The 21,514-nt window shown below is 40.9% G+C and overlaps 1 protein-coding gene across 2 annotated transcripts in view; it reads right to left on the bottom strand.

Annotated features, from left to right (window-relative positions):
- uif (sushi, von Willebrand factor type A, EGF and pentraxin domain-containing protein uif) overlaps window positions 1–19,020 on the bottom strand; it is a 34,793-nt gene extending 15,773 nt beyond the window's left edge. Inside the window, exons 1-7 of one of the 2 annotated variants that reach the window (XM_012371794.2) lie at window positions 18,718–19,020; window positions 8,287–8,362; window positions 6,437–6,470; window positions 2,066–2,147; window positions 1,726–1,892; window positions 472–612; window positions 121–350 (exon numbers count right to left, since the gene is read on the bottom strand). In XM_012371794.2, the coding sequence (XP_012227217.1) occupies window positions 121–350; window positions 472–612; window positions 1,726–1,892; window positions 2,066–2,147; window positions 6,437–6,470; window positions 8,287–8,358 (726 nt within the window). In that variant the 5' untranslated portion in view covers window positions 8,359–8,362; window positions 18,718–19,020. Of the gene's footprint in view, window positions 1–120; window positions 351–471; window positions 613–1,725; window positions 1,893–2,065; window positions 2,148–6,436; window positions 6,471–8,286; window positions 8,363–8,566; window positions 8,850–18,717 lie in introns of those variants that run through there. The other variant, XM_012371793.2, reaches the window with a different exon arrangement.
- Between the last annotated feature and the right edge of the window lie 2,494 nt (window positions 19,021–21,514).

Here is a 21,514-nt window from a genome sequence, read left to right as displayed (position 1 = left end):
AACACAAATAGTTCAATAATTACAATTTATTTCTGTTTTAAAAATTTTTTCTCACGTTTTATATGTTATCTCATATATGTTATCTCATCGATTTCATCGATCGTTGAATAAATAGCTCACCTGCAGCACAATATTATGCCCTTGTGGACCTTCCAGCGTCCACTTGCAATTACTGAGCGGTGCATATTTGTGTGGATAATTCGGGCTTTGCACGGTGCCGCTGCTGCTCGCCATGTAGTACTGGCAGTTAGCAGGGCAATCCAATTCGTCCGAATAATCACCGCAGTCGTCCTGCTTGTCGCACTTGAATGCCGCATTAATGCAATTGCCGTTTGAGCAGTGGAACGAACCTGTGGAAGATATCCCGTCATGGAAGATTATTATTCCGGTTTCCGGGCGTGAATTATGGTGAAACTGCTGGCCACGTTATGCGACCGCGTTGCTCGCAATTCAATGCGACGATGTACTTACCGGAAGGACAAGCGTTGGCACGACACATGAAAGGAAGAAGCGACTCGCACGTGGTCAGTTCCCACGTTTGTCGGTCATCCGTCAAAGCGACATCCACACACTCGCCTGAATTTGTGTTCGGTTGACTCGGCGCCCAGAAACCTACATTTTTACCGGCAAAATACAATTTTTATTAATCTCCAGAAACTTTGTTTTCGAGCTAAATATTGAAAATTCGCAGAGCACTTTATTATGTTTTTAATTATATACATAATTAATAATTAATGATTATAATGACAGCGATAACATCTGAATGTCTCTAATGAGTCTCAAACGCACGCGTTTGCGAAGAAGGAGTGTATCGAGATCTTGCATATTGTTATGTTAGTTAATAATAATTACATCCGTTGCTAATAATGTGCAGTTAACTACCGAGCCCGGCGCATAATTAATAGTGCGCTTTAGTGGCGCGGACAGTGTGCAAACGCGGCAGACGGGGAAATTGCGGCTTGTAGCAAACGGACATACAAAGCGACGACGTCTGTGCATTGTTGGTGGGAAAAGTGTGTCTTCGTGCCGTGTGTGCGAGTTCCGTGTTTCCGTGACCCTGATAGAAACTGGCCCTGCGTGTTATACGAGATCGGAGCGAAACGTCCGCGTCACGATTATTAGTCATTTAATTTCGTAATACGTTCGTAACACACAGAAACATTTGTCATAATAATATGTCATTAAATGTTTTATGTTTATGTATTTGTATTTTAGTTGAATTAATAATTTCTAAATTTTTGTAATCATTCTTAAAATCTAAAATTTTAGTATCAAAATTGTCAAAATTAAGAAGTACCTTGTGTATATTTTTTTAATAAATTGTTTTTAAATAAAAATCTAGTTTTTAAATTAATGAGAAAATATGGAATTTTATAGAATTAAATTAAAAAACAATAAAATCATATTCTTTAATTGATGAAAAACAGAGATTACATATGTAAGAATCTTGAAAGTTAAGTTAACGGAACTTTGGAATTTTTACATTTTTTTTTTACGAGGATCGGACTTGCGAACCGTATTGTATTGCGCGGAATATCGGTCAAGGCCTCTTAAATCGTCGATCGTTAATGGCAAAGAGCGTGGAATAAGATACTACTTTGGAAGTAGATACAATAAAAAGGAGACAGGAACGTGATTGCGGAATGTGCATTTGGTTACGAGATTTGCTCGTGTAAAATGCAGCGGGCGCCTGGCAAATCGAATGAAACGGAATTGCGTACGAACCGGTGTATTGCGAGACGAGCATTCCCGCGGCGGACTCGAGTGTGTTGGTTCGTAAATCGTCGAGCGAGGCAAGACCCAACCAGTAACGATTCAAATGCCGGCCGATCATACTCGCCGACATGTTGTTCTCGCTGTACGACTCCACCACCATCAGCTCGCTTCCGTACCTGCAACAGATTGTCAAGAACACCGATATTTTATAACATAATCGTCACAAAAAAATGATTGAGACATGTATTATGACTCTTTACGTGCCTATCGATAAAGATATTGATCGTATCTCATTAAAGTCAAGCTTTAGCAAAACTAATGAAAGGGAGGGCAATTGTGCGTGGCTTACCTCCTGCATAGTTCCGCCGCTTTTTCCCAGGAGTGCCTGATGTTGAAGAATTTATAACAGTGTATGCCTCGCAGCTCCCATCCTGTGCAGGGAAACATCACATTAAGCTGTCTGCCTGGACAGAGATCATCTGAGCGCAAAGTTGCAATAATACATCGCGAACACGCAATTTCCATATTTTACTACTCGCAAAGCAGGTCATTGCATCGCTACTATGACTCACATCAAATGATTAAATTTTCGAAAAGTGCAGTAAAAGCTTCACGGTATAAATTTTCATACATTTTAAAATATGCGAAAGTCGTGAAATTTTTGTTGGATGCTAAAAGCTTCCAGCCCGAATAAATACAGGAAGCGGTAGTTTAAGGTCTACCGGCATTTCCGAGTAACCGGATACTTTGCTCATCTTCTGCCGGCGAGCATACAGAAGACAGGAAAGGCGGTTAATCGGTGACTCGCGCTGACAGTGACGGACACAACGGCCTCGATCGTTTTTAGTACACATGTGCCTCGCAGGGTTGACAACCGACCGACGGGGACTTTTGTAAAATAGTGAAACTTGCCACGGTGACAGCTCAACGAGTTCGACAGATTATTGGCTCGTCTGTATTCACCCGCTCACTTCAGTATTTTATAGCTGTTATCAAATCTGATCGTCGATTTTTTTTTTACGACGCGTTCTGACAGCTGTAACATATTTTAAATCTACCGCTAGCGATTTACGCTTATTTGATTTACAAGGCTCTCTTACATCTGATTAGTATTCGATTAGATCGATTAGATCGGAGAGCGATCTGATGCGTTTGCTCTTTCAACTGAGAAATTGCATCGAAATAATTTTCTCCACCGATCGGCGTAGATATCGCGCGTAAAAAGCTTGTATCTGGGTCGCTCCAGGCTAGAGCTTTTATTTCGCAGCATGCTGTTCGTAACATCTGACGATGCTTCGGTTTCCGCAAAGTCGATTCGTGTCAGTGATTCGATCAAAGTAAACCACCTCGCCGCAGAATCTTGTTTTATAATAGCCGAGCAATATTATGACTCGCGAAATGTCTGATCGAATACGTAAATTGTAAATATCATGAAAAAATTTATCCAGGAAAGTATAATATTTCATAATTATTTTAAAGAAAGAATAAACTTGTAGCTTGGTAACAGCACGTTTTATTATTCTTACGATAATTTTACGAAGCAATAACGAAGTGGATTAATATTTATTGCGTATTAAATAGATAGAAAAATAATTATTTAAATGCCCAACTAACCATTATTTATAAGTATTTTCGACGATTTCTATTGGTTATCAAATGGTGTCAGTGTTGGATGTCAAATAAATTGCTCTGTCGATCGTTCTGATCATTTTACAATTATTTGCTGATGCTTTTAAAACCAGCATAAACCTACTAAGATTCTATGCTGTAAATGTTTTTCAATCGAGCTGTTATAATTGTCGGAAAAATTCTATTTTTAATTACTTTTAAAAACAAAGATAAATTGTTATTTTTTTCTTATTTTGTTTATACAAAATTTTATAAAGATTTATTTTCTTATTGCTTTGTGATCAAACAACAAGATTCTCCGCGGAATGTAATTGAAATTGTCTTGCATTTCAATGGACACGCACAAGTCGCGCTGAAGAGAATCGAGACACGGCGTTACTCCGTCTTGTTGTTGATGCAGTCCCTCTGAACTCGCTGGGAGAGTCTCGAGATGACGACCTTCCTTTCTTTCAAAAGGTCAAACAGCCATACTGGCACCACGCACGCAGTTCTCTTGGGATCCATTAGCATCTCTCGCTCGAGGAACGTGCATGCAATATTATTTTCTCTCAGCAAACAGACGCGTGATATTTCAACGATCGCGTAATATCGTCGACGACATCGCGTTGCGGTTACGAGTTTGGTTTCGTAAAGAGAAGGAAAACGTGACATTATTATGACAAGATGAAAATAGAAAAAGATTCTAAAAAGCGACTATCTCTTAAGCTTACACGTAGATTTATATTAAATCTAAATTATTAAAATTGTTCGAGATTCGAAAAATCCAAAGTTGAATATGTAAAAGGAATTAGAAAGCAGAGATGATTGTAACTACAAGACTTTATTGGTGCTCGCTAGCGGAAAGATGATATAATCCTTAAGGCTGGCATATAAATGCGCGAAAAAGTTGTCTTCTCTCCCGAGTCGTCTCCGTTCTTCCGGTAAAAACGTGCGGGTACGCGCGCGTACGTAGCGCGACGGATGATCACATAAGAACAGATGAGCGAGCGTGTTGCCGGATGTTCTACTTTTTGGAATCCCGTTCGACGCGCTGTACTCGGTCGAGTTTCCTCCGAGGTGGAAGGTAGATAAACCGCCGCGCGCGAGTACAAGTCCAGACGTACATTTTTCAAATCTTCGCGTGCACCACAACAACGGCGAGATGACGACGAGTCGAGGCGGATGATGTTCGGTGGAAAGAAGAAAGACGAGGCGACGGGAGAGGGGCGGAGAAAACGAGATGAGGTGGAGGATTCACGGTTTAGGAATGCCGTCTCGCCCTGTTCTTCCTACAGATCTACCCAGGATCTACCTGTCCCTCCGTCCGATCCCTGTGCTATTATATTGTGCACCGAAAAAAAATTTTGGGCTTCAAAAGTTAGACGCGGGATTCGTCAGGCACCTGAAGTGAAGTTAAACTCTGGATCGAAAAGTTTTAACCAGAATTTACTTAATATAGAACTTACGTAATCTGCGACCTGTTTAATACGATTTAATCCTAGTAGTCTGAGAGATAAAATTTTTCGGAATGCTTTATAGAACGCGTGGAATGTGGAAATGTTTTATGTATAACGGCAGCCATATATGTCGCGATGAATTCCAATACTGACATTTGATATACTAATGGAGGAATATTTATACGAAGAATTTTTTCCGATTTTATTCCGATTATCAACCTAACGTAATAAATTAACATATTGTGTAACTGGACATCAACATACCAGACTTACTTTCCAAATTTAACATTTCCCTTTATTTAATATCTCTAGTCAATGAATTGAATATTTTATTTTGCAAATCACAATCTTTATATACATATTTATGAGGTAATTATTACTTCATGACGATTATACAGAATGATTTCTCGATACTTGGACGAGCGTTTTCTGATGCACTTACCGTAGACGGAGGCGTGACCGAACAAAGCGTGGATTAATCGAGGTACGAAGAAGCACGAGAAAATAGAAAACGCACGGAAGAAAATGGCACTTGCAATTTTTCCGATGCACGCGACGACTTATGGCTAACGACCGACGATCAGCCCCATATGGTACGTGCAACCTACTTAATTGCATCGGCGAGTAACGAGGAAAAGTGGAGCAGCGTTACGAATGGCCGAACTCTTATCCTCATTGTCTCTCACGAGATTTATTTATCGGACACGCGTGCGCCTCATTTTCGAAACTCTCGCACCGGCCGGCGCGCTGCATAATTCGCCGATTCGCATTTGCGACTCAAAGCGCCTACGTGTGATTTGAATACGGAAGCGCGCGGCCTAATGAAAAAGAATTCATCAGTTTCCCTCGTTACGCTTTGCGGCTGCATGTCCGTGAAATTAATTTTCCGCATTCGACTCGCGAAATGAACTCCACATGCTCCCTCGACGCTTGCGTTATCAGCAATACCGTTATTGATTTGACTGAGGAACTCCGAAGAACAAATAAACCTCTTTCTTGCTGAATCTATCTCGTAAGAATAATCTTTTGTCTTCAAGAGACTTGTTCGTCAACCGAATGGTTTACCTTTCCCGCAGTTGTTCAAACAGCGAAACGCCGTGCGGTATTTTCTTTAATATTTTTCACAAAAACAACACTATTTTTCTTGATACTCTCATTCATTTCTAGAAATCTCAAAGATTATTATAGCGATTTTATTTCTCGCTTATTCTCTCGAATCTGCGAAAGTTCTAATCGCCGGAGGTCGATCTCGAAAGTAAAAGTCGCTTAATATTTAAACTGGCTGCCTCTACGATGGCGATTTCTACGATGACTTCAGATTAACTTAGGAGACTTGCTCAAAAAAATATCCGCAACATAACTTTCACATCATCTTATAGCTTCAAGCGCTATGTATTCACGAGAATGGCATACCAGAAGCATATTTCTGTCTTAAAATGCACTTTTCAAGAATTATTTGCTCAGAATTTTGTAGAAGCACGTTTATGTAAAATAGGATCCTTTTGCTTCTCCACGAAGATTTAGACCATTATGAAAAAGTTCTTTTCTGCCTGAACAGGTGGAACAAAAATTGAATGTGTATTTTATCTTTCGAAGATGCCTTAAACATCACCCACGCACTCACGTACCGCCAGTATATTTATAAAATTACTCACCATTTTGACAGGTAAAGAGATTTGTAGCAGGAACCTGCAACAGAAATGAGACGCGTTTAATCAAGACTAACACCTGTTCACAGACCAGTTAACTGACCATTGAATTCTAAACTACAATGATATCGAAAGTATATTGAATTTTCACCACGCTAAAAGAAACTTTCTTCAATTATCAGCTAGTGAAATGAATTGGCATTATAATCATATCGATAAATGAAATCGATAAACGAAAATATATAAAGTTTTTTTAATTTGAATTGTAATATCAGATTAAAATGTAGCTGCAAAAAACTCAATTGCAGAGTGAGTTTTATACAATCATATTTAATAAATAATAAAAATTTCGAAATTTCGTCTAATTTCTCGGCGGCAGGTCAGCCTTTTGAAGATATTTTTGTTCAAACAATGTTGTTACATTTTGTAAATTTCAAATTTTACATGGTTTCACAGTTGAATGGCGTATTTTTCACGCATCGAGTTTAACGCCTTTGAATACTGCGAGTTTAACGCCTTTGAATACTAGACTCCCCAGACGTGCTGTAAACGCATTGTTATCCGGCGGGAGAAAGTGAAAATGCAATCTGTCCAACGATCTTCGTTTCTCGCGTTCGTCCGCCAAGAGCACGGAAAGTGTCCGCTACTTCGAGAGAACGACTTGCTCTTCTTCGCATTTCGACGTCGTTATGCGTGTGTATCAGTGACATAACGGTGACTACATTCCTGAGAGAGATGCCATTTTGCACCATCTAAAGAAAGGCTGCGCCTTCATACATTCCTACGCGAGCTCGCTCGAAAATGGAGTCGCTCGTAATGAATTTACATGTTGCAGTTGCACGCGCGATATTATTAAGTTCTTTCGCATTTAATAAAACGCGATAAGTGCGAATGTTACGGTGTTACGTGAAATTTCATGTTTATTAAGTTGTTATGCAACAAATGCAGTAAGCATTTTCACGCGAAAAGCGGGCGCGCGGCGCGAGCATTGAATTTTTATTCAAAGGAAAGTTTCGAGAGCGATTAGTGTTTTGAAAGCGTATAAATGCATAATATTTCTCTGAATTTGTATAAAAATTTATATTTATCGAACATAATTATATATATCGCAGCGTAATTTTCTACTCCAGTAATTACCGAGCGAATCGTCTGCTTTTGCAGAAAATGCGGTTTGCCCCTCGTGAAAACAATTATCAAGGCGTCACGCAGGAATGCTTGCCTCTCGGACTTACATTCCCGCTACATTCTCTGTCGCGGTGTATTGGAACTACCAACTTCTGTAGTTAAAATGTTGCAACTCTGTGTGTGATTGCGGCGGTACTCAGCGCGCGCGTTAGCGTATACACTGCGCGCGGGCGCGCTTCTACGCTGCAAATTCACTTTCACCTCACATATGCCACATCTCGTGGAAACGAGCTCCGGCACCGGTGACTCCTATGGAGCTACGCCGCCGACATACCAATTACTTTATAACCCGCGGTTGAAACTCCCCCTCCTCTAAGAATCCCGACGTAGGGACGACTTATCCCGCGCGGGCTCGCCCTCGCGTGTTTTCTTCCTGACCGCCTGCCTGCCTTGTGGCAGGGCCGCAACTTTTTCCTCCGCGCAAACAAAATTACCTTCACCGAGCACTTAAGTTCTTCATCGGACAGCCGCGATTAAAGTTAAAAACTGACCGGAATATTTTTATTAGATTCCTGAGCAATGACTGTTCTTGAATCGCAAAAGAAACGATGAACGTAGACAAGCGATTAATTTATAATTTAGTAAATGCATGCCAAACGATCAATTGATTGCGAATGTACGCGGCACTTCAAAGTCATTGAAACTTCGATCAAGTATACTCGAATGCTCACCTGAGATTCCGTTAGCTGAAGATGGCACAAGAGGACGGCGACCCAAATGGCCGCCAATTCTCTTATCAGCATATTCCTGCAACAAACAAGAAATTATAAAATTAGTAGATGTCAGTCTTATCTCGGATAGCTATAATTACATCGCAGACATTGTCAGACAAGGTAATAAATAGGTATTGGAACGTAATTTTTCTCAAAGTCTAACAATTTTTCTCGGAAATACGCGATGACTAACGCTTCTGTCATCGATGAATTAAAATGAGCGAGCGTCATATCGTACCGTGCGGTTATCGACATTTTTCGCGTTCACTTCGGGAACTCGTCATATAATCGCGAAAGAACGCGGAAGGTATCGTCATTTCTGTACACCGTCGAATACACACCGGTTTTCATCAAATTCCTTACGGTTTCTGTGGCTGAATTGTGGCACAGAGCAGTTGCATACCTCGCGCCGCGTAACTGAGCGCTCGCGATAACCATCGACCGGCCATGAGATTATTATTAATGCTACATCTGCACACCCGTGTCTATTAATCTCACAGTACCACGCCTATTTTTGCCATCCCAGCCTCGGCGCGCAGAATCACTTGAACATCGTACTATTCTTTCGTATCTATTACTATTGTGTTCCTCAAATACATTTCAAATATATTTAAACAAATGCTTATATATTTTTTCAAAAATGTATGTTACATGTTTAACCTTGAATAAAATGTAAAATGTGCAAGACAATGGCTAATCCAAATGTCTTATATACGTTATTGCAGTCGCGTTTTCCAAGCCGCGAGCGATTGCGGGCAGACGCGTGACGCAACGGCCGCGAGGCGCATCGGATGAGCGAACTCGTGGGAAGTGCTGGAAAGCGATCGTATACGCGCGTTGCGCCTATGCAACGCGACGACGGTGCACTTTGCGTGGAAAGAGAGAGAGAGACCGGCGCAACGACGGATCGCGAAAGTTTATTATATTTCGCGGCACACGCGCCGTTATCCAGTCGCTTTTATGTAACCAACACGCCATTATCCGTCCTCCAGGCATACAATCGCGCCTCTCGCTTAACTGGAGCAAGCGGTCGTGCGACTGCCGAGCACCCGCGTTCAATTAGCCGCCTAGCGCGTAATTAGGCCTCCGCGGATTCGGAGATGCCGGCGCTTCCGATTGCGTCGTGAGAACTCGCGCGAGAACTCTTCCTTAAATCACATTCGTGCGCGTTCGCTCGCGGAAATCGCGTCTTGCGATTTCGTTGCGGCGGATTCAAGCACTTAAACTAGGGCGATATTCGAAAAAATTGAAAATTGAGCAAAAAACAGATATTAGTCCTTTAATTGTAATCTACAATTAAAGGATCAATATCTGTTTTTTGCTCAATTTCCAATTTTTTCGAATATCGCTCTACAGCGAAATGCAACGGAATTTAAATTATTAAATTTTTATTTTGATTCGTGAAACTCGCAAATTGTTCTTTTGCGCGCCGCAAGCTGATATTATATCTCTGCATCTGTCGTCGAATAAAAAAAAACCTAATTCGCGTAAAATCAGAGCAGTCCCGCTCAGACATTCTTGCATTTGCAACCGACGCGTTGGCGAACGAGTCGATCGGCTCCGGCCAATGGCGAGATCCGTTAGATTCGCGATTCGCGCAGGAAGTATTCCATGACCGGTCGGGACCGACCGCGACGGGATTATGATTACAACATCGTCAACAGGATATCTTCCTGCGGTGAACTAAACGTTTCGTCCGCGTGTCCGCCATCGCCCCGTTCGATCCCCGGCGATTATAACGGTTTATCAGGGAATCCGGACGTCGGCGCGCGTCACAACCGTACACGTGTGAGGTATAATATGAATGTACGCCGAGCGTACGAAGGCGACTCCTTGAAGGAATGTCGATGATGCGTCTATATTTGTGTGCGCGTCTCTTATTCATGTTTTTAACAGTCGTGGCACGAACCGGTAAAATGAAACCAATCCGATATCTACGTCCTTCGAGCTGTTCTTGAAAGCATTTTTGGTCGATAGTAATCAAAAAAGTTAAACCCTACTCAATTCTCGTGGCTTATATTTATCCTCGTCAAGCGAACGTGTTCGATTTCTTCGGCCAAGAGATTTACCGTGTATAAAGAATACATGAAATTGTATATCTTGTAAAATGTTATATATTAAAATGCACAGAACGTTTCACCGCAAGCGCAGATCATAACGTGGAATGTCGGAACCGAAATATATTCATGCTAGAGAAAATGTCAACTGTGTGAATAATTCAGCAAAGAAGGAATCACGTCACATGTATCATCGATTTAAAACAGCATAATTCAGCAAGAAATATGCAAGTTAAATGAGGGTTTCTGAAACGTAAATACACGTATTGACTGTACTTATAATGCTAATTACAGACTATTAATAGTTGATAAATGCAGATATCACTCAGTTTGCAATCGCATATTTATTGTATTTGTCATTCGCACGCGGTAGAGATAAAAACTATAATCACGCATACACTCAAAAAAATATTTCGCTGATGTAGTTAGATTTCTAGATATCGCAACAAGAATGTATCGCTATTTTTCGTATCTGTGAAAACATTGTTTGTCACATATAGAATTTATAGCAGTAATGTTCTAGCAATAGCTTCTGAAAAATTTAGGTACCATTGCTAAATGTTATTCATTGCATGATCTAACACGTGATTGATCTTATATAGATAGGCGCTTTAGAGAAACTTTCTTTTTAAAGTTCACAAACAATACAGATATATATTCTGTTTCTGTCATCTAAACTGATTAAGTAATTACATATGCAATATCACAACAGTTGCTAATTATTTATCTGTTTTAGTTAATTTTTTACACCTAGAAAATTTTAGCTATTATTGCAAGATCATTTTTTTGAGTGTAGATCAAAGACCGATGAATGGGATCCGTGCAGCTGCGAGAAGGACCCGCCTCACTGTAGGCCAGTGCTAGAAAGTATTCGGATTTCCTGTTAAGCAGCACGAAACGGTGCCTGCAAAAAGCGAGCAATGACTTCTAGACGCGGCTTGAACGCGGCTTTCCGCGGTAGCCGAGCGTGAAGGAACGCGAAGGATAATTCGGTGCTGGAAACGGTCGCGCAGATTGCGCCATCCAATCAGTTAATTCTGCAATTAAATATTTATGCAATCTCTTGGTGTGCTTTTGAAACGTTTTAATATTCATACGAAAAAGTAGAAAAGAAGATGCGTTTGAGATCGTTTTGCGCATTGTTAAAAACTAAATTCTAGCAATTACGGAATATCCGCGTCAATGTGCGCGTTTTAATGCATCAAGACATGAAGAAAGAAACTGCAACGCACGAGCAGCGGATTATCGCGCAGTATCAGCTGTAGACAAATTTATGTATCTTCTCGCGCAGTGTGCCGAATAACGGTGTCTACGCGTTACCAGGAAACGCTCGCACCGCCATAATTACGATAGCGCTGCAAACATACTTTCTAACTGGATCCTCGATCTGGTTATCTCGGATAGATCTCGCGATCAATTATATCTATAAACCGTAATAAAAGAGATTCCTCTCCGTTGCATCGTACGGGCGCGTCTTTAATTACCGCAATGATTGTGATATTCCGCGGTTTCGCGCGCGAAATAACATCGCGGATTCGGAGTAATTGATGCAACAACGGATTATCGGCCGTGTTTAATTATCCTTCTTATTCCATTCCCGTATGCTTCTTTTAGAGTATGTTTAGCGAAAAGATACACATCTCACCGTGATTAGTTTTTACCGCCTATCTGTGAAACTACGATGACAAAACTCCCAGGGAAACATGGGCGTTCTATAATTTTTCTGTCGATATTTAATAACACATCGCGCCTGGTACCGTTGATGAAGCAATTTATGATATGCAATTACTCTATATTTACCGTAATCGGCGGTAAATTCTGAGAAATATATTCCTTTCTCGTCCGCTGTATTCATTCTCATACGCCTTTCTTCGATACAAGAGAATATTATAAAATGCTTGTTTAAGAACGTATCGCAGAGAAGTGTTTAAAGAAACCGCAAGTACTCTTTCAAGAAAAATGACGTTTTAACAATTATTAAGGATTGTTATAACATTCTGAGGTGGACAACTTTGCGAATGCTGTGCTATTTGCAGAGGCCGCCCAGTCTAATCCTAAAGTAAATTTTGCAGGCGAATGCATTTCCTGCATTGCCTTTGAGAGTAGCGTGCTGTAGAGACTTTAACAGCGGTTCCCAGATGTATTTTACAGTCAATGTAAGTCGCGTCTTTGATTGAGTTCATCGACTCGAAAAGGCAACTCTGAAGGTACTCAGGCGGATTATTCAAATACGGCTATCACGAGTACCGCTGTACATTGTCCGCCAGCCACTTCCGGCTTTCTCGATGGACTTCGTCGGCGACACATCCGCTCCAACGACGAAATAGGTAATCGATACATCATGAAACAGCACCTGTCGCAGATGAATTCAATCCACGTGATACTCGAGAAGCCCCTTCACGTAATCATTATCCTGCAGCATATTGTACGCATACGTAATATGAAACAATTACTCAACACGATATTGTTTGTTTAACAATTCACAAATATTTTTTTAGATAACGTAACATTATTTTATGACAATCTGATAATCTGATAACCTGATAATATAAAATAATTTTTTGATAATAATATCTTGATACGTACTTGACTTTTTCGAGTTTCTCTGGGAATTGTTACATTGCGCAAATAAAATTCTCACGTTATGACAAAAATGTGAGAAGCTACGAAATCCGAAGCAGTTTCGCGAGATTTGATCGTCATGCGAGATACAGGGAGAATTAAATTAAAGAATTGCGGAAAGACATCTCTGTCGTTACTCTTTACGTAAAGCTTTAATAATGCACCTGGCTATGCTCCGTGAGAATTTTTGCACGCCGTCGCGCTTCTTAGTGAATGGAACAACATGGCCTGATTATCTTAGTGTTACCGTAATCGCGTTATATCTACACGTCTTGGATGAATTGCCGAGCGCAGGCTCACTTCTCGATGTAACAAGGCATGATCTAATTTCCGGTTGTCATTGGCAATCTCGAGATAAACGTTTTTCCGTTTCCCCTTTTCTTTTTTTTTTTTTTTTTTTGCGTAACGGTATACAAGAAATAGTTCAAAACTCCTTTCGCCGACATTTACACAAATATGTCGTTATAATTCTTTTTTGTTGCCTGTGAATTATTTAACAGGTGATTATTTACTAAAAACTATATTTCAACACTTGTAAATCGCTGACATTCTTAAATTTATTGATTTAGGACGCCTGAACCGTAGCAAGGGTCTCGTGGGAATCCTTGAGAATTTTGAGCGTAGGCGTGCTTTTCAGGTTTCTTTGTGGGAATTGTATGTTAAAGGAAGTTGGAAGCACGTTTGTTTTTATGTGAAGGGTCGGGATATGGACCTTCTTTTCCTTCGTCACTGCCACCGTGTGATTAACATACAACGACGCTCCGTCCTGCCGTGAACAAGCGAGCTGAATATTTGCCTTTTATGTTTGTTTAACTTATTTTCGAGAAAACTACATTTACACACATGTACGCAAGTAGACCACATTTACTCGCGACAGCGAGGCTACGAGATCGTTGAAATCGTTTCTGCGGGATTAAAGGCGGCCTAGTCAACTATACAATAGTTGAAAGTGGTATCTAACATACTGGTAAAACGACCAGTCAGTCGACGTTTCTTTCATGCGGCCTGACTGGCGGTTGTGCAAGTGCATTCCGAGTTCTGGACTCCTTCGAGCCACCTGCGGTTAAGAGTCTGTCACCCAATAGCAATGCAACATGCAACGCGTTTCGCGAGGAATTCTGCGTGCACTGTCCACACATTTATTAACCCGATGCGCGAATCGAAAACGACTTATTACGACAGGATTTCTCGGTTTAAAGAAGTCCGTTGAGTAAATGCTTTGAGCAATCTTCAGCGAGTCCAATTTTCTCAATTCCGACTTAATTGTTTCATGGATTATTCGCTTTTCATTTTGAAGGCTAATTAGCGAAGGCTGCCATTCAGTTTGTCAAACATATCCCATTAAGCCCGCGGGCTTTAACGTAATGCGTTCCAATTCTATCTCTCATCTTGCTGCGCGTATTGGTCATTGATACGCGAAGCACGCATGCTAATTTACAATTATCAGAAAAGAATGTGTTCACTAAAATATTCCAAATCAATTTCGAATATTTAATTAATTTTAATTAAAACTTGGTATGTTCTGAGGATTGAGTAATATTATTTTACGCGGAACTACGCTTAGATCTCTTGGTGCGTGTTCCATTTCTTTTTCACGAAGGACACGGGCGTCATTAACTACGACCGTCATCCTCGTTCTCGCAAAGCGTGACTTTTGTCGCATCGTCCTCATTAAGCTGGCGCCGGTTTACCGTTTGTTTCCTGAATGCGGGATGCACGTGGCAGTCGATAGAAATTCAGGGTCGAGGTCCGAGACGCGACGCCGCACATGGCGTTTTCTCGCAAAATAACCCGAACACATTATCCCTGCATGATTCTCACGGTTCGCTGACCGATAAAGCTTCGCACCGTCGACAAACGACGATGTCACGCGATGAGTGAACGTCGCGAGGTAGCATGACGTGACATTCGTTTTCAGAGAAGTTCAGGCGTCGTTTAATTCACCGTTTAACTACTTCGCTGACTCTCTTGCCTGACCAATCAAAAATGATATGAAAATTATCTGAATTTATTTGAGGACGTGATCAAATAAGTACACGCGTATTATATTTTCTTTATTTTATTCGCAATGTATTTTTTTTTTTTTTTAACAGTATTGCCGTCTTTTCTTTGTTACAAAAAAATTAAAATAAATTTTTAGCTTTAAAATTCTCGCAGTAATAAATTTGGAGCGAACTGCTCGGCGAAATTTACTCTTTGCGAGATGAATTATTACACTTTGCGAGAGTGTTCCGTGATATTTTCAAAATCCAACGTCTTATGCGCGACGACTCGGCAGTCTGACCCACGTCGTTCCGATACCGTGCAATTTCGCGGTTCGTCGACCGATAAAAGCGCGACCGGCGCCGTGCCGTCGCGGCCGCGGCCACGTGGAGCGCGATGCAGCGCGTATTGCACAGAGATGCAACCGGGGAACGGCGCGGCGGTGAAAATGCGAGGCGCGGCCGCCAAAGCCGCAGATGCCAGGCCGAGGTATGCCCGCGTTATAGCGCGGCGGTAGCATTCAGGGCGTGGCCAGGCAGTTGCATCGCGGTTATACCGCGCGGTAACCGACGCGGCTGCATTACGTGTTTCTGGCAGCGTGAAAAATGCCCGCGCAATTATTACCGCAACGAAGGAGGCCGCAATCACGAGGCCTCGCCGCCATAAAAGTGCATCCGCGTCGTGTAAAAGGCGAAAAACGCGCTGCACGCTTGGTAACAGTCGTCGAATTTGGTGGATCTAACATTGTGTTGTTAGATGATGAATGCAGCCCCTTTACGTGTGTAAAATAATAATGGAATACTCTGGAAATTCTGATGGCAATTCTTCGGTCGCGCCTCGATTGCCATAACACTTTTTGGGACTTTTGTTCGGTCATCGAGATCTATGTTATGTGACTGGAATTTCTCACGGCGATGATATGCTCTAGCCGTTGGCGGCTAACGGTATTCCAGCCAAGTAGCGTCATAGCTTCAGTGAATTTGTCGTTAAATCACGGAGTCAAACGAAACCCGTGGAGAATCCGATTGATCGACGATCACTTAAACACTTAAATCAAATTTTAATAAAAAGTACAAATTCATGAAAATAAATTACTTTTTTGAGGTACGCCAGGTTTCAAAATCCCATTTGCATATCCGCAATTCTTTCCACAGAAATTTTAATCGCGTTTCATTTACATTTCAATAAGGGATAAATATTTTTACTTTTGAAACGCACGCGATAAATATACAGAACAAAACGAAGGTTAAGATGAAAATTATGTATGCAGAATTTCAGCTTGCAACATGCTTATTTTCGTGTTTATTATAATGCGAGGGTTGAACGAGATATTGAATAGTGTTCTTAAAATTTATACGTGAAACCAGAATCTTTGATATATCACGTGGAATATTCATCTACCCACGACGATATTCAATCGTGTTCTACCTGTCCCTATCTACTTTTATCCTCCTACCTATCTATCTACCTACCCTATCTACCTACCCTACTCTACCTCTACCTATTTCTATCTACCTACTAAGCTACCTGCCTACCTATCCACCTATTCTAAGCTACAGGTCTACAGGTTTTCTTTGAGAACACCATAATGCGGGAGAGATTAATCTTCGATGAAAGAATTTTAGGTCATCACAATACCCCCGTAAAAACTGATATCCCAATACAAATGCAATTTTCTCTTTGTTAGACTCTGTAATATGCTGGTACTTTCCAAAATTGGAACTTTCTAAAATCATAAAGAACTAAATTCAATGGAACATTATTAATTATTAATCTCTAACTCTCAACGCATCAATGGTTCAGTAGACTCGCAATATACTTGGATTTAATTTGAATTTAACTCGTAAGGAGCGAATTAAATCTAAAAGCGAATCGTGATTTCGCAGCAGCGAAAATATTTATGACGCAATATTTCTTGCGTTATTAAACCTGGATATTGTAATTAAGCAAATAAAAAGAAATAATTTGCATAGATAGAAACCTGTTTACGTTAATCCGACGATTTATAGAAATCACGTGGAAAAGAGAGCGAAGGAATTCGGCGATTGCTTCTCTCGAGCGGCGCGTGGATGGAGTTTGAAACTGTGATACGGAATTATCGCATCGTGCCGAATAAATGCACATTTTTAAATCTTTTGCTTCGAGCTTTAGAAATGCCTTAGAAATGCATACGTAACTTGTAATTTCATTTGTCTCGATAACTCATTAGCATTTTGCGAACGCGGAACGCGGAATGCGGAGCGGAAAGGTACACAAATTGCGCACGCAAGGAACTTTCTCTTCTTTACGCGCGTTCCTGAAGTGTTTTACGGCGCGAATTTGCCCTATATGCAACCCTATGCATAGATTCGATACGGTAACGATTTATCGGACGATCACGCCATACGGGAAGGAAGATCCGCGAACTGCGGCGCAAAAACTGACTGCGGTTGACGGAACAAGTGTCCGAAGTATCGGAAAAGGTAAAAGACTGCGGGAGAAAAGTTCTCGGTACATCTCTGTAAAAAAAATAGATTTTGAACTTAGCTGCATTGTTTTATTACTGTTAAGCGCGCTGAATGACACGGACAAATGTTAAATTAAAATTCCATTTTCGTTTCCAAATTTCATCTGAGTGTTGTGTAATTAAATGTAATTATTAAATTGAAATTCAGGTTACATTTGGACATCTCGGATTGTCAAAACAAGTCTTACTGCACAACTCGATGTTACATCAACGTGAGAATTTAATTATACCGTGTATGTAGCAATAAGTTACACGATATACATGTGAGATAAATCTCACACTCTATTCATATAGATAAATTTTCTAGAATGAAGTTATTTCTTGTATCTTGGGATGAATCTCCGGAGGAAACTCCGTTGCTAACTAAATTAGCATGGTTTTATGGTACTATTTTCATTCATGTGTTTCCACGAAGATGCTGCAAGATTGGCGAGGATTTGTTTCAGAATTAATGATTAATGATGAGTATAAAAGAGAGCTTTATATTACTGCGGTACTTTTTATCAGCTGTAATGATAAATAATTATTCTTGTTTTAAACATGTATGCACTATTGATGACTCTTTTTAATTTTGCAACCGTACAGCATCCTCATTGAGACGCCGCATGAATAAGCTTCGTTCCTCTTCACGTCGATCGCTTTTAATTGAATGCGAGTCATCGACAGCAGCTCGTTCCATAATAATATAACAAGATCGTGATCGGACACCGTAAATTTCAACATCTCTCGTGCAGTTATGAAGGATTTCTACACGTGTAATCGTACGTCCGTGCCTTGCACAATGCATTCGTCGCGGATTCACGCCGTGTCCGCACATCGAAATATTTATATTTTCTGTCGAGACTTTTAAAAATAATTTTTCGTATCTTTCATACTAAAATTTTAAGCAATAAATGTTTCTCGGCACTTATAGAGTCAAAGAAAATTTAGTTTTATCACAAAAATGAAGGATTAAACAGATATTTAATATAATTCTATTATATCCGATATTGTTGATAAATGAAGAGGAACAATATCGTCGCGGAAACCAAGCGTACGCCACGAAACCGATCGTATTTGACCTCGTGCCCGATCGAGCCCGAATCTTTTTCGCCAGCAAGAGTGACCCTGCAACGCCTACTCGAAGAAAGGCGCGCTCGGCGCAAAATCAAGCTTGCGCGGCGAGCACGTTACGGCTTCGTGGCTCGTTCGCGGCATACGCGACATTTCCCACAGACTTACGTTTTGTTTCTCCTACGTTCTACAATGTATTTCTAGTCCCAGGGCACATGTACACCACTGAAGGTCCGTCTACAATCCGCCGACGATAATTCACTTCACAGAAACAAGCAACCGATAACGATACACGTTCGCGAAACCGAAGAGCAACGAGAAGAAGGATGCGCCGTCTCGCATCGAGCGGATTCGCGGTGAAAAACAGCGGGAGAAAGAGGAACCGAATAGAACGGAGGCGAAAATCGAGAAACTGTCCTCAGGGTCACGGAGCTCCTTCCCTCCGGCCCGCCGTTACGAGACTGAAGAACCGGACTCTCTCTCTCTCTGCTCAAGTGAACGGCGGCGCGTTACCTGAGAAAGAGTGCCTTCTTCTCTCCCCCTGTGGCGAAGAACGGAGGGAGAGAAAAGGAGGCAGCCGTGAACGTAGGCGCAGGAAAAGGTGGAGGAGACACTCGAGTGCCGTCGCGACGCCGCAGAAGGCCGGAGCGAGGCACCAACTCTTGTATGCTGCAGTCTGCGGGGGTAGATGTACGGTACATTTAAATACCTGTCACGTGGCGGCTGGATTGTTGCAAAATGACGTCAGGACTCGTGACAGAGAGGAAACTGCGAATTTGCCTGCGAATATACGCCTCAATATCCGTTCCGGAGAACCTTAATGGCCGCCTAAAAACAGGTCTTTTCAAAGCTCACGGCTTTCGGAACCGAAATTTTACTCTATTATATTACACGGTGATTTTCAATTGTAACATTTTGCGAATACACTAAATAAATGTAGAAGAGTAAATTGTAATTAATTAAATCACATTTATATTAAGTTTTACATTTAGTAGAAATAATTTATTAAATATTTATTCTGCATATTAATTAATTAAGACCTTCGCGTTGTTCAAAAATAGACATATCATTATCATATTGCATTATTTACATATGCACATTATTTCAAACAGGTTTATAACAAATGATGCTCATTGAAGGATAATACATTACTTTAATGGATGTACGATACTTTACGTACGTATTTTATGTCGATTCTCGCGTAAGAATGTAAGGAATAGAAGAAGTAGCCTTTCTATTTGAGAGAAAATGGCCGTGAACGTAGCACGAAGGCGGAACAGCCGGTAGGACTCACAATCAGATTTGATCGCGTCGGACCGAGTCAGCCCAAGACTCGCATTATTACCGAGAGTTGGTATGTCTCTGCAGCTGTCATAAACAATTGAAGAAACATCATAAAAAAAATCATGAGTTGCAAGACTTCTTTATGATGCAAAAATTATTTGCTCATAAAGAATCTTTGTCTTGCGACCTTAATTAATTCTATTGTTCTTCAAAAATAGATTCTCTGAATGGTGAGTTTTTCATTATTTAATAAAAAACAACACTTCTCTTCCAGTAAATATTATTAAATCAAAATTAAGTTGACTTAAATTAACTTGATCCTCCTATTCTGATATTGAAATATTGTTAAATCTATAAAGGAACGATAATATTTATTATATTGAATATCTCAGAGTTGTCAGGAAACAATATTTTGCAGTAAAGACACTTGTACAATCAAGTGAGGCACTTGAATTTATTTTTGTCAAGTTTTTAGCTGACAATTTTCTAATTTATAGCATTGACACAAATCTTAAGACATCCAGAGATAGTACGAGTGTGGCTCGACACGCCAACGGGTTAAGTAGGCGTGCAATTGCAGTACACGTTTCGCGAAAAGAGACATCGATGCTCGCGCAGAAAAGGTCGTCGAGCCAGATCGCGGCGCGGAGTCACGCCACTCGGGTACGACGACCGGGGCGGCGCGGATTTCTTTTTCTTGCGTATACTTGAATGAAAGTTGTAATTGAGCGAGACACTGGACGCTGTGCACAAGCACTATGCTTACCGGCACCAATGTATCACACTCGACGTTCCGCACGTCGATATTTCCGCGCGAAATTTTGCGTCGCTAATTCGGAGAGATCCGCTCTTTATATCGGTGATTAGAAATCATCATGATCCGCGTCATTTATCACGCTATACAACCGCAAATATAGGAAGAAGTTCCACCGCAACGGCGATTAATGCTACTTACGTTTAAATTAGAAATCCGGATACTTTTATTTGACGTAAAATTCAATTTCTTTTATTTTAATAAGTAGAAAAAAATTTTCCATTTTTGTTTTACATTTAGGTCATTTAGAAAACACATAAAAATAAAAATTAATATTTTTTGTCATTTTTTTTATTATATAAAATCTTTTCAAGTAAATTTATTTCTTCTATCTCTTTTCTATATATGTATTTTATCTATGTATTAAAAAGAAGTGATACAAAAATAAGTATTAACGCGATATCTATACCTTTCTCGATGTACGAACGCTTAGTTGCCTTCGTCGAGGTTCAGGTGTCATCTTTTTTTCCACTCGTTCTAATTGCAACGGACGTAACACTTTTTACCAAGCGTGACTATAACGCCGGAGTTATGCAAGAAGAGCGAGCGCATCGCCGCCTCCGCCGCCAACGCGATCCCTGGCAATTATTTTCTCTTAATTAGCGGTCAGCCATTAGAACGACGGCGACGACGATCGGACGGAAAGTCGGACGTTCGACGGGACAATTTCGCGACAAAGAAGCGCGCATGTAAGCGCACGCCGTTAGCGTTTTATCGGGTCTGCTGCACTTCGAGGCGTTCAACCCGGCAACTCGCTGCGCGCACGCGAGCGAGTCTTCGCGCGCAGTGCGGCTGTTTATAAATAAAACGGAACCATCATCCTTAAGTTGCTTACCAAGCCAGAAAACGCAATCCGAGGGAGCCGCG

This window comes from Linepithema humile, chromosome 4, assembly GCF_040581485.1.
Source record: "Linepithema humile isolate Giens D197 chromosome 4, Lhum_UNIL_v1.0, whole genome shotgun sequence".
NCBI classification, from domain to species: Eukaryota; Metazoa; Arthropoda; class Insecta; order Hymenoptera; family Formicidae; genus Linepithema; species Linepithema humile.
Note: the sequence above shows the minus strand (reverse complement) of the source record. Positions and strands in the feature narration are given on the sequence as shown.